General features: G+C 43.2%; 1 protein-coding gene across 3 annotated transcripts in view; it reads right to left on the bottom strand.

The window, feature by feature from the left end:
- LOC126101604 (connector enhancer of kinase suppressor of ras 2) overlaps window positions 1-27,585 on the bottom strand; it is a 157,608-nt gene that overhangs the window by 89,978 nt on the left and 40,045 nt on the right. For all 3 annotated transcript variants that reach the window (XM_049912283.1, XM_049912282.1, XM_049912281.1), the window contains 2 exons: window positions 24,399-24,651; window positions 12,315-12,616 (listed from right to left, as the gene is read on the bottom strand). In XM_049912283.1, the coding sequence (XP_049768240.1) occupies window positions 12,315-12,616; window positions 24,399-24,651 (555 nt within the window). The remainder of the gene's footprint in view (window positions 1-12,314; window positions 12,617-24,398; window positions 24,652-27,585) is intronic.

The raw sequence follows: 27,585 nt of genomic DNA, 5'->3' as shown, positions 1-27,585 counted from the left end.
ATTTGGAAAAACTATACTTTTATAGAATGTTTTTTGTAATTTCAGAAAAATGACTAGAGCACTCAAAATGAGAATGCTATCTTTTAAATATGGAATAAGGAAATAGATTACACTTCTGTTACTGAGCTGACTAGAAGCAAAAGTGTGAAAAGTGTTGCAAGGCGCAACGCTCAACCCCACTAGAGGCAAAATTTGATGCAACTGTTGTCCCAATTTATAAGAAGGTAGATTAAAACATTCATAACTAAAGATCAACAGCCCTTATTCCCATAATATCTAAAGTCATTGAACACAGCATGAAAGAGCAACTATGCAGCTACTTGGAGAACAATGAACTTATCCTTTCTTTGCTGTGTGGCTTTGAGTCCAGCCTATCCACCACTGAAGCTGTGAAATATCTAGTTGAAAGATATTCTCAGATGTTTTGAAACCAATTTTTTGCCTGTGCAACACACCTTGATCTAAGCAAAGTATTTGGCTCTGTAATCATATAGTATCCTAATATCTAAATTGGAACAAAGTAGTCTTGACAACAATGAACTACCATTACTCAAACCATACCTGTTGGACAGGTAACCAGCCGTTACAGTAAATAATCATAAATCAAATATCCTGTCAATTATTCCCATTTTGTCTACTCTTTTCTCAATATATATGAATGATCTGCATACGTCTACACCCTACAAAAAGTGGGTAATGTATGCTGATGATACAACTCTTGTAACGACTGAACCCAAAGCAGAAAAGGTGAAAAGTGAAAAAATGACAATGGTTGATAAGCCTGCGCAGTAGCTGCACAAAGACAAACTAATACAAATAAAAGCAAAACTTAAACTATGCGTTTTTTCTCCAAAAACTGCATGAAAAAGTAAATGACTGTGACTCCATCAGATTACCAGAGAAACAGATATACAAGGTGTTACAAAAAGGTACGGCCAAACTTTCAGGAAACATTCCTCACACACAAATAAAGAAAAGATGTTATGTGGACATGTGTAATGTTAGAGCTCATTTTAGTTTCGTCCACCTGCACTCAATGGAGCACGTTATCATGATTTAATACGGGATACTTTACCTGTGCTGCTAGAACATGTGCCTTTACAAGTATGACACAACATGTGGTTCATGCACGATGGAGCTCCTGCACATTTCAGTCGAAGTGTTCATACGCTTCTCGACAACAGATTCAGTGACCGATGGATTGGTAGAGGCGGACCAATTCCATGGCCTCCACGCTCTCCTGACCTCAACCCTCTTGACTTTCATTTATGGGGGCATTTGAAAACTCTTGTCTACGCAACCCCGGTACCAAATGTAGAGACTCTTCGTGCTCGTATTGTGGACGGCTGTGATACAATACGCCATTCTCCACGGCTGCATCAGCGCATCAGGGATCCCATGCGACGGAGGGTGGGTGTATGTATCCTCGCTAACGGAGGACATTTTGAACATTTCCTGTAACAAAGTGTTTGAAGTCACGCTAGTACGTTCTGTTGCTGTGTGTTTCCATTACATGGTTAATGTGATCTGAAGAGAAGTAATAAAATGAGCTCTAACATGGAAAGTAAGTGTTTCCGGACACATGTCCGCATAACATATTTTCTTTCTTTGTGTGTGAGGAATGCTTCCTGAAAGTTTGGCCATACCTTTTTGTAACACCCTGTATATTTTATGTGACATAATTACAAATTAACAATTTTTGAATCTTTCACTTTACTTGAACTGTAAAACCTTGCTGCATGCCTGTTTTCATGATTCAAAGAGTTGGAGAGGACAATGATAAGTTAATGGTCTTTGCTGCTGATCTAAGGATCTGAGAAAAACAAAATGAAGTGCTACAGCAAACAGATGCATGGATAAAACTGACTGGATTAATATGGTTACAAAATTTTATGTGAGCAAGAGTGAGTGCAGGAGGAGGAGGAGGAGGAGGAGGAGGAGTAGGAGGAGGAGGAATACTCCAGGACCCACACTGATGGGGAAACAGAAGTAAAAAGTTAACAGATTCAGATATTGTGAAACAAGTGGTAGAAATGATGAACAAGATGGTGTGGTAAGCAATAACATCTTCGAGAAATATCAGTAGCTTGGTGTGGAATAAAATGTTCCACATAAGATCAAGGGAATAATATAGCTATCCTACAATGTATGAAATTTTACAGAAGCAGAGTAGGACTACCATCAATGGATAGCACAATTAAGAGATCAGGAAAATAGTGAAGTCCTTACAGTAATGGATAGAATCAGCAAGGCTCAGATGGTACAGACATTTATATGTTTCAGGTTACCATTCGTTGATAGTTTCTCTGACACTACGGTTCACAGTTACGGTTTTCTCGAATTAGCCACTCAAGTAACACCTATTACAAATTATCAGTTGCTTTTTGCAGTATTGGTAAGTATTGAGAATGCAGATAAAGCTGAATTAATATTTGTAGTAGCCACCAGAAAGATCGCGGTTGCGCAGCAGACGGAGCTCATGGCCACCATGAAACAAGTGCTTCCGGCGTTGCTCTCCACGCCGTCTGCTCCGGCGCAGTTTCCTCCTCCCTTTCCCCCGTATGACGAGACGGCAGAGGATTGGGACGCATATGAACATCGCCTTCGGCAGCATTTCCAGGCGTTTCATGTTGCCGAGGCGGAGGTATGTCGTGCTCTCTTCTTGTCTTGGATATCTCCCTCGCTGTATCAAGTTTTGCGGCAGCTAGCGCCGTTGCAGGAACCCTCGTCCCTGTCGTTTGACGCATTGTGTTCATTGCTGTCTTCATATTATCGGCACCGCACGCATGTTGTGGCGGCTAGGGTCAAGTTCTATCAATGCAAGAAACAGCCCCATCAGTCTTACCGGGCGTGGGCCGCTACCCTGCACGGTCTTAGTCGCAAGTGTCATTTTGTCACGGAGCAGTCGCGGGAGTCGTATGCCCATGTTATGGTCCACGACATCATTGTTCGTTCGGCCCCTGATCGGGAGGTCCGGCAACGGGCCCTGCAGTTAGAAGACCCTTCCCTCGAGGAAGTCCTGTCCATTGCTCAATCGTATGAAGTCTCTCACGCAGCAGGTCAACAGCTGGAGGCGTGGTGCGACGTCGCGGAGGTTCAGGGCAGCGCGGCCGCGTCCACTGTGTCCGGGGTGGACGACGTGCGAGCGGTACAATCCGGCCGTTACGGCCGCTCCCGCGCGGCGCGTAAACAGAATTCCGGCCGCCGGCCCCTGTTGCCGTCCTGTGCGTCGTGCTATATACATCACGATCGGTCAAAGTGCCCCCAGCGTTGGGCCGTTTGTCGCAAATGTCATAAAAACGGTCACATTGCTAAAGTTTGCCGCTCAGCCTCAAAGGAATCGAAGGAAGCAAGTACAGAGGACATGGACGTTGACATTCAGGAAGTTTCATCGGGCCAGGCTCCCGACGCATCGGCACGCAAACTCTTTATTGAGGTGTCGGTTCGGTCGCGCCGGTATCAACTGCAGGTAGATACGGGCGCGGCAGTTTCGTTGTTGAATGCACAAACGTATTCCGACCTTGGATCGCCCCCGTTGGCGCCAGTTTACCGGCGTCTACGCGGTTATGGTAAACAGTTCATTCCCCTCCTGGGTCAATTCACTACCGACGTGACTTACAAATCAGTCACTCGGCCTATTACTTTTATTGTTGTCAGTGATGCGAGCTCCGCCAACCTTTTTGGCCTGGATGCCTTTCAAGCTTTCGGTTTTTCTATCGCTGACACCATACAGTTAGTCTCCGAAGACGTTCCCTATCCCTCATTGGAATCTTTGATCTCAGACTTTCCAGATATTTTTGAGGAGGGCCTGGGGCGTGTTTCAGATTTTGAAGCTCACTTAACGTTGAAGGCGTCTGCTCGCCCGCGTTTTCTACGCGCGAGGCAGATCCCCTTGGCTCTCCGCCCTCAGGTAAAGGAAGAGCTCGACCGGCTGACAGCCCTAGGGGTCGTTCTTCCCATTTCTTCCAGTGAGTGGGCTTCGCCCCTCGTTATTGTCAAGAAGCCCTCGGGAAAATTACGTCTTTGTGGCGATTTTAAGGCCACCATTAATTCCCAATTGGTGGTGGACACCTATCCTTTGCCTCGTGCTGATGAATTGTTCTCCGCCGTGGCGGGAGGCCACTATTTTTCGAAAATCGATCTGTCAGAGGCTTATCATCAGATACCACTTGATGAGGACTCCAAACGGCTGGCAGTCGTCAACACCCCGTTTGGCCTTTACCAATACCAGCGGTTGGCTTTTGGGATATCCAGTGCCCCGGCGATATTCCAGCGTTATCTTGAGCATGTCACGTCGACAATCCCTCATTGTACTAATTACCTGGATGACATCATTGTCACGGGCCGCAGCACGACGGACCACTTGCACAACCTTCGCACCCTCTTTCTCAAATTCAGGTCTGTGGGCTTGCGTTGCAACCTGCATAAGTCAACCTTCTTCCAACCGTCCATTGAGTATGTGGGCTACACCATCTCTCGGCACGGCATCCAGCCACTAGGAAGTTTGGTCCAAGGTATCGTCAACCTTCCTCGGCCCACTTCGCTGAAGGAGTTACAAGCTTTTTTAGGCAAGATAGCCTATTACCACCGGTTCATTCCCAGGGCTTCCACTATAGCCCACCCCCTGTACTGCCTTCTGCACAAGGGTGTTCCTTTTGATTGGTCGCCTGCATGCGAGCGAGCGTTCACCTCGTTGAAGGGCCTCCTCACGTCAGCCCCTTGTTTGGCTACTTTTGATCCCCATAAGCCGTTGGTCCTGGCTACGGATGCTTCGCAGTATGGGGTGGGGGCGGTCCTGGCCCATCGCAACGCAGATGGATCCGAGCAACCACTGGCGTTTGCGTCGAAAATGCTTAGTCCCGCGCAGGCCCATTACTCCCAGGTGGAAAAAGAGGCTTTGGCCATTGTCTACGCTGTTACCAAGTTTCACCCTTTCTTGTATGGCACGAAGTTTCAGTTAATCACTGACCATAAGCCGTTAATATCGTTATTTGGCCCCGCCTCTCAGATTCCGGATAGGGCAGCCCACAGACTCCAGCGCTGGGCCTTGTTCCTCTCTAAATACCATTATGACATTCGTTTTCGCCCTACAGGCCAGCATGCCAACGCCGACGCTCTTTCCCGTCTTCCGATGGGCCCGGACCCTACATTTGATCGAGAGGAGATTATGTGTTTTCATTTGGATGTGGCGTCCTGCCAAGCGGTTGATGGCTTCCCGATCACTAGTTCTCGAGTCGCCAGGGAAACGGCGGCTGACCTGGTTCTCCGGCAAGTAGTTCGCCTCATTCAGCAGGGGTGGTCGTCCCGCCCTCCGGGCCGGGCCTCGGACCCTCTTCGTAATTATTTTCTTCTACGAGACCGTCTCTCGGTCTTGGAAGGAGTTCTCCTTCTGGCTACCGATGATACAGCTCCTCGCGTGGTTGTTCCTGCAAGTTTACGAAGGGAGGTCCTCAAGTTATTACATGCGGGGCACTGGGGTGTTTCCCGTACTAAAACCTTGGCTCGCAGACATGTGTACTGGCCCGGTATTGACAGAGAAATTGAGCACTTGGTGGCCGCCTGTTCCCAGTGTGCGAGTCAACAAGCATCTCCCAGGGCAGCGTTCTCTTCATGGCCGCCGGCAACCCAGGCATGGGAACGTGTTCACATCGATTTTGCGGGCCCGTTTCTCAATGGCTTTTGGCTCATTGTCATTGATGCTTATTCCCGATTCCCATATGTGGTTCGCTGCTCCTCAACCACTTCAGAAGTTGCAATCCAGGCACTAGCAAAAATCTTTTCTGTGGAAGGTCTGCCAATCACCCTGGTCTCGGACAATGGACCGCAGTTTCTTTCGCAGACCTTCCAGGATTTTTGTAGGCGCTTCGGTATTCGGCACGTTTGCTCTCCCCCCTTCCATCCACAATCGAATGGGGAAGCTGAGCGCATGGTGCGCACCTTTAAGACACAGATGAAAAAGTATGTGCACGAATTTCCTGCGGAGGAGGCGTTGACGTTTTTCCTGACGGCATACCGGACCACACCAATGGGAGACCGCAGCCCCGCAGAGCTCCTCCATGGGCGTCACCCTAGGACTCTGCTGCACCTCCTCCAGCCTGGTCCTCGCCAGTCTTCACAAAACGGAGTACCTGGCTTTCCACTGGGTATGTCAGTCTGGGCCCGTGGGTTTGGTCGCAATCCACATTGGATACCGGCGGTGGTCCTGCACCGCCATGGCCGCCGGCTCTATACCTTGCAGGCGAGGGACCGGGTGGTACGTCATCACCAAAATCAGCTCCGTCCACGTTCGGGCACCCACCCTCCGACCTCTCGGACACCGGCTTCCCCATTGCCGGCACCTGTATTGGTTTCACAGGGGACGTTACCTCCTCTCCCCGCTGTGACTCTGCCACACTGCGATGGTTCTCAGCCTTGGCAGCCTCCAGTGGCTCCAGCACCGGCATCGCCGTCATTCGAGATGCCCCAGCGAGAGCCGGCCCCCCTAGCTGGCCCGGTTTCGCAGGGGGCTTGTTCCCCTGTGGTCGTCCCTTCCCCTTCGTCCCCGCCACTAGGTCTTGCCCCTCCTGAGGTGGAACAGGATCCAGACTTCGACAGCTTGTCGCCTGTGCTGTCCCGGGCTCCGGTTGTGGGACGACGGGGGCCTCTTCGTGTGGGTCACTTCCAGCCGTATTCGAAGGTTCCGGCTCGAGGGTTGGCAGATCCCCTTGACTCCGGCCATCCAATGGATGTGGAGGTCATCGCTCCTGCCCGACGCTCCACCTTCCGACGCAGTGGATCACAGTGGCTTCACCCCCCGAAGGAGGAGGAGTGTAGTAGCCACCAGAAAGTTCGCGGGAGGCGCACATTGGCACGGCGCGTCACGAACGGTGGTCGCCGCCAGTAGAGTCCCATCCACCAGAGGGCACGCGAGAATTCGGACGCAACCTCTGCCGGCGTAACAACAAGAACAACAACAACAACTCCGGCAGGACAGGCCGTGCGCAGTCAGTCAACATCGGGCATGCCTAGGACACAGTCCCGGTCTACGCTAAGTGAAGTGCGACGTAACGTGAACAGTGTTACTACAATATTTATTGTGCTTTCATAAGGCACGCCTGCTAATAGTACTTTTTCTTCTTCCAGTTTTCCGGTAATGTGGAATTCAATTAACATTCTCAAGTTAGCAATTATGAAATATGAAGAATGTGGTTCCCAGCCGAAATCACCTATTTCTCCAAAGGACGTACATGTGTGTCATTTGTTAATTTATTTCCTTGACATTCAATCGAATATCGATATTTTGTTTGAAATTGTGGATATGTTAGAAGAAATAAGAAAAAACTGTGACGATTCCATGAATCATGGTTCGGATGACATTAGTTGTGCCAGTAACAGTTCTGAAGAAGAATACCGTCCAAGCCTTAAAAAAAAACCATGTTCTGCAATAGCTTTCAACGACAAAGAAAATGTGTGAAATATTGGTTAAATGAAAGAGGGAAAAAATGCTTGAAGTTATTCAGAGTGCAAAGGCATTTTTGCTTCATAAAATCTGAGCATGAACTGTACAAATGGAAGAATGAATTACATGCAGTAAGAAATATGCGCCAAACAGAAATCCGAAACCATCTGAATGAAAAGCTGTTTGAAAGATTTAGTATTAAATGAACTTTGGATGAAGCCCGACCAACAGGCAGTACATGCATTGATCAAAAATGATAGTGCACTGCGAATGGCTAGTTTCAGTTGAAATCTAGATCTGCCAATAAAATTTCAAAAGGACGACTGATAGCTGAAATCTATTCTTTACAAGTCAATATAACAGTCGCTGCGTGCAACAGCCTTCTGAATGGAAGGTAACCTGATGAAGATTTAGAACTGTTCGTGAGAGGCTATGCATCGTTTCCGATGGAGATCTACGAGACTAGGCCCTCCGAATTGCATCTGACATGAACATTGCTAATTTTCAGGCCTTGTCGACCTGGCTACCTAGGTTCAAGAAATCTACAGAATAGGAAGTCGCAAAATTATGAAGTTTACGTCACATAAACATGTAGAGCAGCTGCCAGTGATAGACAATGGTACAGAGCAATTCATAGCTGACAGAAAGACGAGACTTGCTTTTATCCACACAGCTGATCTGTCAGATTTTGTGAAAGAATTGCACGCACACTGCACCTCACCATTTCGGGGTGAAAAAAAGACGGAGTCGGCCGCCCAATGAATGAATGCACTGACACATTCACGTAAGATAATGCCAGCGATAAGTACGAGTGGTTTACTGTTTTTGCAGCTATATATCTATCTTCAAGAACTGCAAGGCAAATGTGGATCAAAAATAAAAAAATGGACTGTTTAGTTACAAAAATCTTGTAATCGACATATCAAAATCTGGAAAAGTGGGGAAGAATATTTTTCAACATTTTGTTCGAAACATATTCCCACCAGCTGCAGAAACTAATTCATTGCTTTTGTTGGAGTCATGGTCCGGACATAGCACCACCTCTGTTACTGGGGAGAATGACAAAAAAATCTGTAGATGTAATGTGGATTCTGCCTGGAACTACTAGTGTGACTCATAAAAACATTTTTCGGGAAATTATCAGACAACATAATTTCCAATACCCATCTCTCATTTCATATTTGTCACTGGATCAGTATTCTTAAGCTCTAGCTATTTGTGCATTACCAGTTTTCTCCACCACGATTTACAAATTTGATCACATATGCCTGGTATGCAGTGCAATATGTGGAACAACAGACAGGACTGTTTCCGACTCCATTCCAGTTCTGTCTAAATAAAACTAATGCTTCCTGCAAAGTGCCTGACTGCATCAATTTTTCCTTTGTCCAGTGTGCCTGGAGCGAGAAAAATGTTTGTTTTTGTCATTCAATACACTTCGCATTTTTGTGACAACTATAGAGAATAAACAGAAAACTGTTTCACTGATAGTCAAACGTACAACATGCAAATATATCTAAAAACAAAGATTATGTGACTTACCAAACGAAAGCGCTGGCATGTCGATAGACACACAAACAAACACAAACATACACACAAAAATCTAGCTTTCGCAACCAACGGTTGCCTCGTCAGGAAAGAGGGAAGGAGAGGGAAAGACGAAAGGATTTGGGTTTTAAGGGAGAGGGTAAGGAGTCATTCCAATCCCGGGAGCGGAAAGACTTACCTTAGGGGGAAAAAAGGATGGGTATACACTCGTACACACACACATATCCACCCACACATATACAGACAAGCGGACATATACAGAGGCAAAGGTCTGCTTGTGTCTGTATATGTGTGGATGGATATGTGTGTGTGTGCGCGCGAGTGTATACCCATCCTTTTCCCCCCTAAGGTAAGTCTTTCCGCTCCCGGGATTGGAATGACTCCTTACCCTCTCCCTTAAAACCCAAATCCTTTCGTCTTTCCCTCTCTTTCCCTCTTTCCTGACGAGGCAACCGTTGGTTGCGAAAGCTAGAATTTTGTGTGTATGTTTGTGTTTGTTTGTGTGTCTATCGACGTGCCAGCGCTTTCGTTTGGTAAGTCACATAATCTTTGTTTTTAGATATATTTTTTCCCACGTGGAATGTTTCCCTCTATTATATTCCGTACAACATTCAAACATTTTTATAAGGAATGGCAGACAGGAACTGTTATAAAATGTAGTACCTTAAGACACATTTCATTTCAACAAATTAAAAATCCTCACTGATGGACGTCATCTCTGACATCAAACACTGCCATGATTTTATTTTCTCTGCTAGCCACTTTTAGCAGTAATATATGTGCAAGAACTGAACTGTCGATATGAAGTTATTCAATAAAATGTTTGTATTGTTACGCCAGGGTTTCACAGGAGCAAACAAGCTAACAAGCATGAGCAAAAGACAATTCTGCAGCATCACAGGAAAGCTTCTATGAAGTTTGGAAGGTAGGAGATGAGGTATTGGCGGAAGTAAAGCTGTGAGGATGGGGCGTGAGTCGTGCTTGGGTAGCTCAGATGGTAGAGCACTGGCCCACAAAAGGCAAAGGTCCCGAATTCGAGCCTCACTCCGGCACACAGTTTTAATCTGCCAGGAAGTTTCAAAAGAGAATTCTGTCAGGCGTACCCAGTAGGCCTCTTGCAGGTCTGGACTGAACACCACTGCAGCTACTTATGTGTCCCTAACCCTCCCCATTTACCTAATCAGAAAATGGAGACATGTAGTTTAATGTGGAATCCAAACCATATGTCTTTCGTGGCCACTCCAACATCTGTGAGAAGCGAATGCTCAGTTAAAAATCACAGTGAAAAAGTTGTGGTCTGAACGGGATTTGATCCCGCACTGTCTGGATCACAAAGCATGTGCTTTTCCACTACACCATTTTTGTTGTAGAAAAGAAGATTATGACCATTTTACCTTACACATAGTGGAAATGCTAGCTGTGTTGCCTCTTGAGATGATGCTTGACACTGGTAATTAGTGTCCTGTTTATAAATTTCCCCTTAATGATAATGAGAAGCCAGGGAGAAATGTCAGCCGACATACAAGGAGAATTTTGTACCACTGCTAAGGAGAGATGGAGATGCAATTTCATGTGAAGTGCACGATCTCCACGCATGTCACGCTTTCATACAAATTGAGACACTTAAATTCTTCCTTCCTTGCACTATTTTGCATACTCCGTCAAGAACAGTGTACTTGCCATGCAAAATAATCCTCACTGAATAGCAAAGTTTGGCATTGTGGCTCTAACAAGATAGAGTTGTATCCTGTATGCTGAATATTAGCTCCAAAAACTAAAAACACAGCATTCATGTTCGCTACCTCATGTTCTCTCCGGTTCCCTCTAGTATAAACGATTATACCCATATACAAGTGAATGGTAATAAATTTTCTGCAAATACTCATTCTTATGTGTTTGCTTCCATTTGCTCTATTGTAAATCAGGATTTAGGTGCCTGAAATTGGCATCTGTGAACTCCAGATAATTCCGCTATGCGGTGCTGCATGAGTGATTCACTGAGTCATGAGCCAGGCGGGCAGGGCTGTACAAACAGTTGTTCTAAGCTGTTCTTTGCATGGCAAAAATGTGTAACTTCAACATTTTTAACAAAATACTTTCAGTGTGTCTTAGCAGCTAAAATTCTGGCAGTGCATTTCTTTAGTCGCCTTCTTCCTGTGTAAAAAATTCCCAGGTAGGTTTAGACATGTCTTATTGGACCATTCCCTTGTGAGAGGAAGGCCAGGGGACAGCTGGCTGAGAGAAGTTGAAGAGAAATTGGGAAACGAGGTCAGGACTTTAACAGGATAGTTACCGAATAGTGGTGAAAGACAGAGGAAGACCCTGGTCAGGGGCTGGAAGCTCTTCCTGATGCTGCAGATGATGATGTACATTGCAGAATACAACACATTTAGAAGAAGAAATGAAATGTATAAGTGTGTGGTTGTAAAAGAAAATGGGAATTCTTTAATAGAGTATTTAAAGTTTTGTGGAAGGAAATTTTTTAAAATTGTATTAGTGTTTTACAATAAAATTACTTTCTTTCACATCATCACCATCACCATCACCATCACCATCACCATCATCATTGAGAATAATAAACAAAAGCCCTCAAATTATATAAATATGAACTCTTTACAATTTCAATCCATTCCCTGAATAAGGCGTGCATGCTAAAGTGAGCTGCAAATACATGTGTCCTTTGCATATCACTTTATTATTTTCCCGTTTATCCTCATACTACATCACAAGAATTTCATACAGGTAGTGTTTTCAGTGAGATAAATTTTTGATACTATGGACAACAAACCTTTGAAAAATTCCAGACAACTATGAATAAAACTGACTGAATTGCTGCAAACAGCGTACTGTCAAAAAAAGGTTGCTACTGCCAGACATGCTCTTGTTCAAGCAACCAAAGTACAGTTTTCTATTGACGGATAAAATATAGTTCTCAGAAATATGCGAACACACTGTTCTCACAAAATTCAGTGTCATTCTCAGCCACTCCTAATTTTCATTCCTCTCCACTTTGTTTGTATAGTTTCATCTCATCCTTCTGCACTGCCTACTTCCATAGTTTAAAATATACCTTCTATGCACCTTACAATTATTCCCATAGCTTTCTTTACTCAGCTTTAAACCTGAACCACTGGCTTCCTAGTTTACATCTCCCCACACTCCTCACCCATCCTGTTGTCACTGCTACCTTCTAATTATTGTTGTTACTATCCCTCTTTCATGTGTGTGTTCCATGTTATTAGCTAGACCGTTAGAGTGTTTTACTACCTAATTGCAATCAAATCTTAAAATAGTGGTGCTCATTGTTACATGATGAGGACTTGCTTACTTCTGAACATCCATAGAAACATTTGCCTGTACAAGAGGTAAGTTGACTGCCTGGATCACTGTGATGTCTGGAGGTCCACCACTGTCAACAATAACAGCATCCCTCACGACAACACTTCTTGAGTCTGTCAGATCATATGCAGGAGTACTGTGACTCTTATCCAGGATCCCCCGTGTTCCTGACTTACGGCCTTCTATACCAAGGCATGTTGCTGGACGAGATGATCCAGATGACAACCCATGGCCAACACTTGCTGATTTGTCTCGCAGAACGCGTCCTTCTTGTGGAAGACCACGAAGCAGCTGCAAACAAATTTAATAACTGACTGGTTAAAAATGAAAATAAGGACAAAAGAAAAATCAGAACTACATAAAGGCTAACAATTACCGTATATACTTGAATAATCCACACATGTTTTTCCCGAATTTTAGGACGAAAAACTGGGGTGCACAGATTATTCTAAACATTGTTGGTACTGCTCTGCCTCCAATAATACATCCCATTATACTATTGCATTGTTGTGACCTCAGTCTGTGATGAATCAGTAGCATGTTAGGAGTGAAGTATTAACGTCTTCAAACTTGTTAATTATGGCTACAAGTCCTCGTTATCACTCGTACACTGCTAAAGAAAAAGTGAAAATTATTGAAGAAGCCAAGAATATTGGAAACCATGCAGCAGGAAGAAAGTACAACATGAGTGAGAGTTGTATTCGCGACTGGCGAAAAAATAAAACGCAGCTTCAAGAAACTAATAGTAATCGCCGGGCATTTCGCAGCCGAAAAGCGAAGCATCTGGACCTCAAGAAAAGGCTCTGCGATTAGGTAGATGAGAAGAAACAATACAGATGCACGGTGATGAGTGAAATGTGCCAACTTATAAAGCATTGTCTTTAGCCAAAGAACTAGGCATTACCAGTTTCAAAGCTAGCCGGGGCTGGCTATCAAGATTTTTCAACCGAAATGGTTTAGGATTCCAGAGGAAAACTAATATCGCTCAGCAGCTTCCAGGCGGTTATGAGGAAAAAAATAGTGAATTTTCATCGTTATGTGATAAATCTGCACTGTAAACAGTCCTATATATTATCGCAAATTGGTAATGCGGATCAAATGCCAGTCTATTTTGAGATGCCGCTCGACAACACAGTGAACAGGAAAGGAGAATCCAGCATCATGATACGAACTGGCAGCAGTAAGAAACATAGATGTACAGTGATGTGTGTAACTGGTAATAGATGAAAGCTACTACCTTATGTGATATTTATAAGGAAAACTATTTTGAAAATATCAGTAAAAGGCATACCGGTATTAGTGAGAGCGAATCCGAAAGGGTGGATGGACAATGAACTTATAATTAACTGGGTGACACACGTTTGACAACGTCGTCCTGGTGCGCTACTGAATTTATGGAACATGTTGGTCCTGGACAGCTTCCACAGACATACAACTAAGAAAGTGCGAGACAAATTACAAAAAGGGAAAACTGACTTGGTCATTATCCCTGGAGGCCAACATCCATCCTACAACCACTAGATGTGTGTAAAAATAGGCCATTCAAAGCTGCACTTAAACAGCGATATATGCAAGTTCACACCTAGTGGAAAAATCAAATGGCCGGATTTGTCCCAGATTTGTGAATGGGTGAAAAGTGCATGGGACTCCATTCCACAACCACAGGTGGAAAAATACTTCAAAAAATGTGGAATCACAAATTCACTGGATGGAACAGAGGACGACGCTCTATAGGAAGATGGTGAAGACGACAATGATTCTCCTGCTAGTGATGATGATGACAATGATGATGAAAGTGATGAATAGAGTGGTAAGAGAGGAAACATACCGGTATTGACTAAAACATTTTATTGCACATACTATATTAACAAATTCTTAAGCAAGATAATTCACATGTCTTTTTTAGCTATTGTAGGTACGCGTAGAGCCCCGGCTGGCGGTGATAATGTTCCCCAGCCACCCGCCCGTCTAATGGGCCAGCCGGCCAGCTGCACGCCGATGGCTGCCCGCCCACTGGATGGCCAGCTGCACGCCGCTGAATTGGTTGTGTTTCAACAATGTATCAACCTGTACAGCAGCGTTGCTTCAAACCAGTAGTTATTATACATACTTTTGAACACATCATAATGTTGGAACATTTTTTTTTTTTTTTTTTTTTTTTTTGTAAATAAAACAAATTAAAGCAAAAAATATATTTTTTTTCCTCTTCCTCAAAATTGGGGTGCACGGATTATTCGAGAGCATGGATTACTCGAGTATATACGGTATATATTCGAGCGCCAAGTGGAAACAGTGCTCGGTACATATAAATAATAGCATAGCAAATCACTACATTATCTGCCCACAGATTCTTTCTTCCACAGCAAGACTAAATGATAACAGTTAAATGAAAGAGAGATATAGAAAGAGAGAGAGAGAGAGAGAGAGAGAGAGAGGTGGGGGGAGGGGGAATAAATGCTAATGAGATCACAAAGTTAAGAAAATCACATCAGGACATGATAGTATGGAAACTAATAAATAACAACAGCTCAATTTTTGAAAGTTTTATTTTGTTGTGGGGAAGAGGGCACATGCTTAATCAGAAATTGAGGAACAGCTAACCAAGGATGAATTCATTATTCAGCTTCTCCCAGCATACCGCATACTGTCACATACAAGAAGGTGTAATTAGATGAATGACAAACACTAACTTCACTTAATGAAGATTTATTCAGCACTTGCACATACAAGAGCGTGGAGCGAACTGCCTCCGGCCAGAACACACACACTATAGGCCTATATACAGCTACAAAACATTTCAGTACAATGGTTCTTGTCATTTGTGGATACTTCTAGAATGTACTTAAACCAAATATAGAAATTAATATTTTACAGTCCAGGTGAATTTTGAACTCACTACCCTTCATGCAACAGTTAGTATCATAACCACTACACTACAATGCTACTCAGTTTCTTCTGCAACATTGCTCCCTCCTTACAAGAACAGCATCTCGGTGTTGCGTCGTCTTGGTCCGGGACCGAGTCATCAGTCCTGCGTACTCCGACTCCCGATGACTGATTCTCACCCTGGCGATGATCTTTTTAGAGCTTCTTTTGCCGCTACACTCTTCACCACATTTCCGCTTGTTGCCTGTCATTGAAGCTTTGAATTTACCCTGGATTGCAGGACCCTTATAGGGCTTCATTCGAAGGATGTGGACCGTATCTCTGATCTTTCATCATCTTGTGTCGGGGTCGAAATCTTCAACTTCATTAGTAACATCAGACAACTGTCTTACAACCTCATAAGGCCCAAAGTAGCACCTGAGGAGCTTCTCAGAGAGACCAACCTTCCAAACAAGAGTGAAGATCCAGACGAGGTCACCAGGTTGGTAGGCAACAGGGCGGTGGCTCTCGTCATACCTTCGGTGATCGTTTTCTTGAACCTGCAGTGTGCGGAGTCGAGCGAACTGCTGAGCTTCCTCAGCTCTGGTTAACACTTGGCCATTGTAGTCATCGTCCATGTTTTCAGGATGTAATGGAAACACAAGTGTCCATCATCGTAATCGCGTCACACCCATGCACCAGGAAAAATGGGGTAAAATCCTGTGGTGTCTTGTTTGGCGGTGTTGTAGGCAAACATCATCCCAGTTGCTCTGCTCAACATTGATGAACATTAATAGCATGTCAGCCAAGATCTTATTGAGGGGTTCAGAAAGCCCGTTAGTTTGCGGATGGTAGACAGCTGTCATGTGATGAATAATGTTGCACCGACGGTTTATCTCTGTCACAAGATTCAATTTAAAAACATTCCCTCGATCCGTAATATCGACCTTGGGGCACCATGTTTTAATACAATGTCTTTCACGATGAATTTGGCTACCTCGGATGCTTTGGCTGTTTTCATGGCTTTTGTAAATGCATAGCATGTCAGGTAATCAGTGCAAACAATAATCCATCTACTGCCACTAGCAGACATTGGAAATCGTCCAAGGAAGTCAATCATAACACAGTGGAAAGGCATTTTGGCTGGTGGAAGTGGTATGAGTCGGCCAGGTGGTTTCTGAGGAACCGCCTTTCTCCTCTGGCACTCTCGACAGTGGGACACACAGTGACGTACACTCCTAAATAAACCAGGCCAGAAAATTCTCTTGCGGATCCTATCGTATGTCTTAATAAATCCTAAATGTCTGGCCTCAGGTGTGTCATGAAATTTCTGTAGAACACCTAAGCGAATGTGTTTAGGAATCACTAGTAGCCACCTCTTTCCAATAGGATCAAAGTTTTTCTCACAAAATAATCCATTAACTACCTTAAATTGTCCTTTCACATCCTCTGATTGATTTAAGGCAAGCATAATTTGAGATATCTTGGCATCCTCCTTCTGCTCGGCAGAGAGTTCCTGGAGTACAGCAAGACAGTCACCATCTTCATCAAAGTCTTGATGGTCTTGCACAGGGTTTCTTGAGAGACAGTCGGCATCTTGGTGTTTTCTTCCACTTTTGTACACTATGGTAATGTCATACTCTTGAAGATATAGTGCCCACCTGGCAAGTCGTACTGTTGGATCCTTAAGACCTGTCAACCGACAAAGTGAATGATGGTCTGTAACAACTGTGAATGGCCTTCCATAGAGATACTGCCGAACCTGCACATGGTCCAGATCACAGCAAGACATTCTCTTTCTGTAGTTGAGTAGTTTCTCTCGGCTATTGTAAGTATCCTTTCTCTTTTTCATCCGAAATCTGCACCAGAACAGCACTGATCCCATACCCGCTGGCATCAGTGTGTAGTTCTATAGGTGCTCTCTCATCATACAGACCAAGTACAGGGTCAGTCATCAGAGCTTTTCGCAGCACATTGAAAGAATCTTGTTGAGCACCACCCCAGGTAAATTTAGCATCAGCTTTTAACAACCCTTGGAGTGGCATGGCTTTGATACAAAAATCTTTGGTAAAACAATGGTAATAAGAACATAATCCAAGGAAGCTTCTCACATCTCTAATACTTTTAGACACAAGAAATTCTGTTATAGATCTCACCTTTTCTGGGTCTGGCCCCATACCTTCATTTGACACAAGGTGTCCAAGTACTTTGATTTCTTTTGCTCCAAAGAGACACTTTCTTGGATTAAGTTTTAGTCCGCCTTGTTGGAGACCCTTAAGAACGGCCCTCTGTCTTCTTATATGCTCATCAAATGTCTGTGAGAACACTATAATGCCATCTAAATAACAAAGACACATCATCCACTTCAGGTGCCTTAGAAAATTATCCATCACACGTTCAAAAGTTGCTGGTGCGTCACACAAATCAAACGGCATTACCTTAAACTCATACAGGCCCTCAGGGGTGACGAATGCAGTTTTCTCACTATCAGCCTCATCCACTTTGATTTGCCAGTACCCCAACTACATGACCATGGTTGAGAAAAACCATTTTCTGCAACTGGCGACAGTATTCCTCCGAAATGACTGAATATGATGCTCCAGCATATACAAGAGATTGGGCTGGTCGGCCATCCATGAGGATACCAACGTAATTTCCTATCATTTTTGTAGTGATCGACGGCAGAAGATTTTTCTATTCGGCGGCCTCACCTCCAAGGAAGGCTGCACCCTTTAGCTTTCCAGGTTGCAGCGGCTAGGTGATCAGCTGGAGCTTCTAAACGGCAATGGCGACCTTGATCGGCGTGTTGGGGAGTGTCCTCTACAGCGGCTAGCTTGTGGCGATGGTGACCTACGTCGTTCTGCACCCACATCATCTTTTTCATCTTCGTCATTCTGGAGTTGGCGATGGCTAGGATTGGTCTGCTGTTTTCTCGCGCACCTTTCTTCACAATAGCGCACCACATGTCCCGGTCGTCCACAATGGAAACATACTGGTTGGTTATCCTGGGTCCTCCAGATGTCAGTCTTCTTTGGTGCCCAAACAAATTCCGCATGCAGCATTGTAGGAAAGTAACTCCGCCTGGGTCTTGACTTTTTCACCGCTTTAAAAGGAAATTAAGGACGATCCAAGTGCCTTCTGAACTTCCTCTCTCACTGTCTGAAGATGACCACTTGTGAAATTAGTTGCTTCCTCCATCACAGACATTGATATGACGTTTGGAAGCCTTTCAAACTACTTGCATGTAATTATTTTTTGATGCATTGTCTTGATATACCGGCAACATTTTATGAAGTCGTTTGCTGTCGAAACCTCCTTCAGGAGTAGGGTTTGATACATGTCCTCAGCAACACCCTTCATGAGATGTGCAACCTTATCTTCCTCCTTCATTCTAGGATCCACTATTTTACACAGCTCCATGACGTCTTGAATGTAGGACACTGTGCCCTGCACTTTAGTTTATCTTCAGCCTTGCACTTTTGTCGTGTGTGTGTTGCCGAAATAATTGCGCAGTTCCGCCTGGAATACTTCCCAGCTTGTGAACTTCTCCTCGTTGTTCTCATACCATTGCTTGGCAGTGCCCTCCAAGTAGAAAAATATGTTAGCCAAACACGCGGTGTCATCCCATTTGTTAAATTTACCTATACACTCATATACCTTCAGCGAATTGTTTGGATCTTGGTCATCGTCACCAATGAACCCGGAAGGATGTCTCATGTGGTGGCACACAGTTGCTGTCATCGTAACATCCTCCTCTTCTTCTGTCTCCGATAGATTGTGATCTGTTGAATATAGCTCGAACTCAGGTTTCTTGACACGTAAACGGTGGCTCTGTCGTGGCCCGATGGGAGCCACTTTATCGTAGAATGAAGGCTTTCACGACCGGTTGACATGGCTGTTGATATACTTTCCGGGATGTGAGGTCGTGGTCCAAGAACTTTTCTGCTCCTTACGTTTCGTCGGCAAGACTCAGCGGAGCAGCGCATCTGAGGAAGTCCAGCACAGTCCTGGACGAAACGTAAGGAGCAGAAAAGTTCTTGGACCACGACCTCACATCCCGGAAAGTATATCAACAGCCAAGCCACTGTATCGTCGATAATGTGCGCTATCACAAGTTCTAATACTTGGCGTCTCCACCAGAATAATGTCACGTAGAAGAAGGTGTAATTAGATGAATGATTAACACAAACTTCACTTAATGAAGGTATATTCAGCACTTGCACATACAAGAGCGTGGAGCGAACTGCCTCCGGCCAGAACACATACAGTATATATACAGCTACAGAACATTCCAGTACAATGATTCTCGACATTTGTGGATACCTCTAGAATGTACTTGAACCAAATATAGAAATTAAAATTGTACAGTCCAGCTGAGTTTTGAACTTACGACCCTTCATGCAACAGTTTAGTATCATAACCACTACACCACGGTGCTACTCAGCTTCTTCTGCAACAATATCAAAACAATTCAGCCATGAACTATTCCATTAAGAGATGAAGTCTCAACACTATGGAGTGGTAAGGGGTAAGGAGCAGGGGGGGGGGGGGGGGGGAGGAGGACAAGAATTTTTTTTTTTAAGGAACAAAACATAACAAAACTAAAAATGAGGAGAAAAGTCTGCCATCTGCTTTACAACTGAACCAATGTTATCATAGCCATACAAATTTTTAACCCAGGTATTTGTATGTGCTGATTAATTCTGACTGTAACTAACAGATATCAGTGCACACTCTACTGTAGAGTGAAAATCTCATTCTGGAAACATCCCCCAGGCTGCGGCTAAGCCACGTCTCCACAATATTCTTTGTTCCAGAAGTGTTATTTCTGCAAGGTTTGCAGAAGAGCTTCTGTAAAGTTTGGAAGGTAGGAGACGAGGTAGTGGCAAAATTGAAGCTGTGAGGACAGGTCGTGAGTCGTGCTGGGTAGCTCAGATGCCAGTATCTGCACAACTTTGAAATCTTTTCAAATGGTTCAAAAATGGCTCTTAGCACTATGGGACTTAACTTCGGAGGTCATCAGTCCCCAAGAACTTAGAACTACTTAACCCTAACTAACCTAAGGACATCACACACATCCATGCCCAAGGCAGGATTCGAACCTGCGACCGTAGCGGTCACGCGGTTCCAGACTGTAGCTCCTAGAACCGAATCTTTTCAAGATCTGACTGAGTATGTGTGCAGCTTTTTTCAGAGAGTACTTCATTATAGTCAACAACAAAATCATAACCTTCTGCTTATGAAGAATGTACCTTAATCAATAGACTACACCAGCAGTCTGTGCACAGCTTATATTTTTCAAACTCTAGTGCATCACTCAAAATTATTTTTTTTTCTTTCATTGATCACTCGCAAAGGAGGGCCCACCAGGGCGAATGGCTGCAAGGTATTATACCTGGGACCCTAAGCTATATCACCATGTAGATTGTTTCAAAAAATGCATCCCACCCTTGAGGACTTCTCTTCATTCCAGAAGGTGAGTAGACCAGAATTGCTCATGGAATTTCAATGAAGCCCACAATCTGTAGAATTATCCCTGGAACTGAACGTGGTCACCTGGTTCTGAGTCAACTGGAAGGCCTGAACCAGGTATTATGAAGGGGTCTTGGGTGTATGGGTATGACCCAGAAACAAAAAGACAGTCATCGCAATGGAAGCATCCTGAATCTCCAAGGCTGAAGAAAGTGCGGCAGATGTGAAGCAAAATCAAGGTGATGCTGACTGTCTTCCTTGGTGTCATCAGGAATACGCACCAGAAGGACAAACAGTGACAAAGGAGTACTATCAAGATGTTCTCCGGCGACTCCGTGATGCAGTTCAGCACAGAAGGTAAGACAAGTGGACGGCGAAAAACTGGCAACAACATCACTACAGTGCTCCGGCACATTCATCTCACTTGATCCAAAATTTCTGGCCAAACAGAATTACAGCCATTCGCCAACCTCCCTACTCTCCAGACATGGCTCCTTACGACTTCTGGTTGTTTCCAAAATTGAAGACGCCACTGAAAGGATCCCATTTTAAGAGTAGAGAAGAGAGAATGCAGAACACGACAACGGAGCTAAACACCATTCTAAAAGAAGACTTTCAGAGGTGTTTTGGCAGTGGAAGATTCGGTGGGCTAAGTGTGTGCAAGCACAAGGGGCCTACTTTGAAGGGGATTAGGGTCCCAACCTCATCAGGTATTTGAAATATTTTTTCTGGCCAACAGTCTGATGCCTTTAGACAGGCCTTGTACATCAATAAGCGAATCGAACGTCTGTACGCCTTCACCACAGGTGGCGCATGTGTAATCGTATCTCTTTGCTGCTGACCAGTGTCTGTCTGTAACTTGCAGAAGCATACCACGGCAGTGAAGCATATAAGGCCATGCTTCGCACCTTGACGTCAATCTTGTGCGTCACTCTGAGGATGGCCGAATGGTATGCAGCCGAAATATCAGTGGAAGAAATTTTATTTGCATGGCTGTACGCCCGAAATTTAATGGACTATTCATTATGCCATGAAAAGTTGAAAATGCACAAGACACTTTAGATTAAAAAAATAAAATAAAATACATAAAGAACATTATAAAAAGATCAGTCCAATGTCAATATTTTAGATGTATGAAAAAGAGGTTGTCATTGAACCTGGCAGAAAAATTAGTTCACAACATCCAACATACAGACTAATCTAAGAAAGAACTATCACAAGAAGGTAAAATCCATACAAATATCATTCCCAGGGAAGTTGTTTCTCGTATGGTGCAATGTGGAACGAACGGCTGGAATGAAGAAATATTACATAGTCCTGCCTCTGATAGAGTAGGAAATGCCTTTGATGGCCTGGAGTTGATGTGCGAGGTTAGTGCATGGATAAGGTCTCTACATCTTAGGGAATCATACAGATACGATCCATGTAGCAGTAGCAAAGGATTGGAAGTAAGACTGACACAAGAACATATCTTTGGTAATCCCAATGAGGAGTGAGGACTACCATGAAAAGACCAACAATATATTGGATCTGACCAACTATAAAAACTTAAGAATTACCCAACTACAAAGATTTTTAAAATCACTAATCAACTGGTGAAAGCATCTTCACTCTCCTCTGACGATAAGAAGCTACTCTGCAAAACAGACCCATACCCAGATAGGCTCTATGAATCACCCAAGGTGCAAAAATCACAGATTCTTTTGAGGCCTATTGTGAGTGCTATAGGGTCTCCCACCCACGAATTAGCTAGACACCTTGCCTCACTGCTGCAACCTCATGCTGGTGGAATTAATAGTTTTATTAAAAATTCATATCATTTCATTGACAAATTAAAAGAAATGCACTTGGGCCAAGGCGATATCCTAGTTACTTTTGATGTGCCATTATTTACCATGATTCCAGTGAATAAAGCTATCTCATGTATAGCGGATATTTTTCCAGCAGATACCTTGGAGTTATTCAGACACTGCCTCACCATGACCTATTTTCAACATAATAACGATTTTTATGAACAGATTGACGGAGTGGCTAGGGTAGTCCTCTTAGTCCAGGTGTTTTCAATTTGTTTACAGAGAACTTTGAACAACAGGCATTGCAGACTGCCAGGAAAAGACCAGCCAGGTAGTACCAGAAAAGACCAGCCAGGTAGTACCACTATGTCGATGCGATGATATTTTCACAGTATGGACACACAGAGCAGAGAAATTGGATGCCTTCTTGATACATCTCTCAATCCAGAAAATACAATTTACTATGGAGACGGAGAATACTGGCCAGCTGAATTTCTTGGATGTGTTTGCTATCAAGTGAGGCGACGGGACATTGGGCCACAGAATACACAGAAATGCAATGCATACTGACTGTTACCTGTATAAAGATCCTACCCACCACCCCAGACAAAAAAAAAGAGGAGTGATCAAAAACTTGGTAGATAGGGTGCACAAAATTTGTGAACCGACTTAATTAAAAGATGACTTTGAACACCTATGGTTGACATTCAAGAAGAATGTTTATTCTAACACGGAGATAGATACATAGATAGAGCACTTCACCCAAGGGAGAGAATCAAGACTGATGAGGAATGACTGCTGGCCAAAGGGAAAGTTTTCCTTCCATTTACCTGTATGATTACAGATTGTATTGGGAAAGTATGAGAAAGTACTGTGTGGAAACTACCTCCAGATCCACCAAGGAAATAAAACATGTTTAAGATTGGCAAAAGATATAGGACATCCTTTGGCTACACCAGGTATATATAAAATTCCTTGTAGTTGTGGACTGTTTTATATTAGTACCATAAAAAGAAGTGTTAACACCTGTCTCATAGAACACAAGAGGATTGCCATTTGGGACACATGGATAAATTGTGCCATAGTGGAATATCTTTACCAAGATGGTGATTGTGATATAAAGTTCACCGAGACAAGTGTCACACCAAAAACATTGCATTATATGTGCATATGTATTGAGAGGCAACTGAGATTTATAAACACTGTAATAATTTTAACAGAAAAGAGGAAGATTTTACATTAGATAAAATTTGGATGTCAACATTGCAACGTACAAATGACATCAATTACTTTCAATCACGAATGTTGGCATTACCAGCAATAATCTCTTAGGCCACATCACATAATAAGACTGTTGTGCCCTCTACACTGCCTATATATTCGGCACTCCCTTGAGTTCTGTTTGCAGTTCGCCATTTTACCTCTGAAGATGTCTCCTGCAGTCGGAGAGGGCACGTTAGGATAAAGTTTTAAACATCGACCATGGCCTAATAGACTGGAAGTTTTAAGTGACCACAATTTTCTGATTCTTTTTCTTTACTTGTACTGTGAAACCTTGCTTCTTGCCAAATTTCATGATTCTACTTCAACGGGAAGTATTCTACGGGTTTTGATAAGTGAGTTTGGGAATATCAAAATATATGACATAAATGGCCATATTTTCTGATTGCAATGTCTTAGAAACTTAACTTCTCTACATCACCAAAGGACATAGACCTCAGACCTATTTTTAATGATTGAGCTATGAAACCCTAAAAGGGGGTTTTTAATGATCTTACATGGCTTTCCTCTTAGTCTTTTGCAACCTGTACACAATTACAGCAACAGTTAAGTTTAAGGCTGATAAAGGGAGTAGATGTGACTCCATGAGTTTCATGCAAACTCTGAATGCTGTGAACAGTTTATATGTATGTAATCCTGTGAAAGAATTTAGGGAGTCATACCTCCTCTAATTTCACTGGTGACCTCTTGCTTGTAGGACTTGCCCCAGTAACAGTGGCTCTTCTTTGTACAGATGACCTTTGTTTTGGCAAATACAGTCTAGCAGATGTCGGTGATGCCTGTCCACCATCGTCATCAGCAGAGCCAGGTAGAAACGTTTCATCATCGTCGTCATCATCATCCTCATCCACATCAGAATCCAAGCCAGCTTCTGGCTGTTCCTCTGCTTCTCTAGACTGTTGCTTTGGTGAAGATCTGGAAGGGAATGAAAGTTGATTTTCACCAGCAGCAACAGTTACACCAAAGGGATGTACATCATGTAATTGTAGGTCTAAAGTACTTATAAAGAATGTATGGTTGGATGGACAGAGCATTTACAGATTTAGCGGAGTACAGGTAGTAGTTGAGGCACTGAGTTGTCAAAAGGCACACAAACTAAACAAACAACTTTTCTAACTTTTGTGCGAATCCTTTTAACACACACATACATACACAAATGGCCACATTAGTCTGATAGCTAATATCTAGCAGTCTTTTCAACGTGCCTGTCTGCTACTCAACGATCAATATTGCCTCTACGTGGTGAGTAGCTTTTGCATTTGTGTGTGTGTGTGTGTGTGTGTGTGTGTGTGTGTGTTTTGTCTATTTCTGATCAAGCTCACTTTCTGAGAGGTCTTTTTGTTGTGCCTATCTGCGACTCAGCATCTCTGCTATATGGTGAGTAGCAACTATCTTTCCATAATACTGTAAACACACACACACACACACACACACACACACACACACACACACGGCCACATTAGTCCGATAGCTGATAATATGTATTAGTCTTGTAACTTTTAGTAGTCTTCCCAATGAGCTTGTCTGCCACTCAATGACTCATTTATGTGGTGAGTAGCAATTTATCCATATCCTGTTCTTATTCCATCACAGATTTGTCATCATTTGATTTTGACTAGTAGTCAAATAAAGTTACATAGTCAGATAATACTTCTTGTATAAATTTCTTTCAGAGGCTGTTCCATCTGAACACTTGACTGACACCAGGAAAGAGTCAGGGGAAACCTTCATAAATATCCCAAAAGAGTTTAATAATAAGTTGACAGAAGAAAAAACACTTACAATGTTTACACAGCTTACATGTTCAGTACTTCAAAAATATGACTGCTTAGAAGCACTAAAAATTTCAATTACCTGGTTGGGCCGAGGTAGAATCCGCATGTCAAAGTCTCATAAGAAGTAGAAAATAACTTACTTAAAATCAAGGAGAGTATTATTATAAACATACTGATTTAATGTTGAATTTAGGGAAAAAACTATGATCTTGTTATGAGCTTGAAATGTTACAGCAACTCCTCAATACCACAATTGGAAGGCGGAAGTTTCAGTGCCTCTAACTCTGTCAATCCCAGCATAATCCTTTCGAAGGCTGAAATGGCTATTGTAATAAAGTGAATTCAACAATTTAAATAAGTGAATTCAACAATTTAAATAAGTGAATTCAACAATTTAAATAAGTGAATTCAACAATTTAAATAAGTGAATTCAATTTAGATAAATGAATTCAACAATTTAAACTGAGACTATGGTTCTTGTTTCACCTAAATAACTTCTGACTGCCTGAAATTTTTAACTGATTCAAGTTTCACTGGAGAAAGGAGAAATATTAATGTTGCTCTTCAAATCACGTAAGTAGTGCAAGATGTGAGTCACGGCTGATTTCAGAGACATATTCTATCACAACTAATCTGCACATGTAATTGCAGTTCCTTTACAAAAGAAAAGGGGGGCGGGATGGGATTAAATTTCAGCATATATAAACTATAGAATACTTGAACTAAACTGCCTATGAAGCCTTTTTTTTTTAAGATTCTCAAAGAACCAGTCTCAAACTCGTTAATGATGTTAAGCATATGGCTTTCACATAAATGTTTTACACACGCGCACGCACACGCGCACGCACACACACAGACCAGTTACAAGATTGCACCTTGTGTGTGTGTGTGTGTGTGTGTGTGTGTGTGTGTGTGTGTGTGTGTGTGTGTGTGTGTGTGTGTGTGGGCGTGCGCGCGCTTGTTTGTAGCTCAAAAAAGGAGTCATCACAAAGCTATTAACATCTTCAGTCTTGATTATCTGCCTGTCAACAACTCTTACGTCTATTCTTAAATTACGCACACATTATATAGTAGATCTCTTCTTCTGGCACAAGAATTGAAGGGGAAGGAAGAGGGGTTATGGAAAAGGAATGGTGAGGTTTAGGAAATGGGGAGAGTTAGGAAATGTCACCCAGAACCCTGGGTCGGGGGAGACTTAGTGGACGGGATGAGAAGGAAAGACTGATTGTTGCGGACTGCACCAGATGAGATTTGGTAACCTGAGAGGCTAACGGTGGAAGTTACAGTAACAAGACAGAGATTAGTGACAAAACATTATGCATGAGTTAGTAAGAGCAGAAAGCTAAGGGCATTGTATGTGGTAGATGTGTGTGTGTGTGTGTGTGTGTGTGTGGGGGGGGGGGGGGGGGAATAGACAGGAAATAAAAGATACAGGAAACTACAAGAGAGCGAAGAAATGCCGAGACTGAAAAAAAAAATTATTTTAAATTGCATAGAGATGCCAAAAGTCATGGGATAGTGAGATACACATATACAGAAGGCAGTAGTATCGCATACACACGGTATAAAAGGACAGTGCAATGACAGAGCTGTCATTTGTACTCAGGTGATTCATGTGAAAAGGTATCTACACATTTAAGACCACATGATGGGAAGTAACAGACTCTGAATGTGGAGTGGTAGTTGAAGCTAGACAAATGGGGAATTTCATTTTGGAAATAATTAGGGAATTCAATATTCTGAGATCCATGGTGTCAAGCTGAGAACATCAAATTCCAGCCATTACCTGTTACCAAGGAAAACACATTGTTCTATTGCTTTCGGTTAATGACCAAGAGCAGCAGCATTGGTGTAGGATTGTCAGAGATAACAAACAAGCTACAGTGCATGAAATAAACCCCAGAAATCAATGTGTGACATACGATGACAGTGTCTATTAGGCCAGTGTGGTTAAAACTGGCATTCAAAGGCTATGGCAACAAACAACCAAAGTGAGTGCCTTTGCTAATAGTATGACATCACCTGCAGTGCCTCTCCTAGACTCATTGGCTGGACCCTAGATGGCTGGAAAACC

The sequence above is a fragment of the Schistocerca cancellata genome, chromosome 9 (genome assembly GCF_023864275.1).
Source record: "Schistocerca cancellata isolate TAMUIC-IGC-003103 chromosome 9, iqSchCanc2.1, whole genome shotgun sequence".
Classification (NCBI taxonomy): Eukaryota; Metazoa; Arthropoda; class Insecta; order Orthoptera; family Acrididae; genus Schistocerca; species Schistocerca cancellata.
The sequence above is the reverse complement of the archived record's forward strand: the minus strand, read 5'-3'. Positions and strand labels throughout refer to the sequence as shown.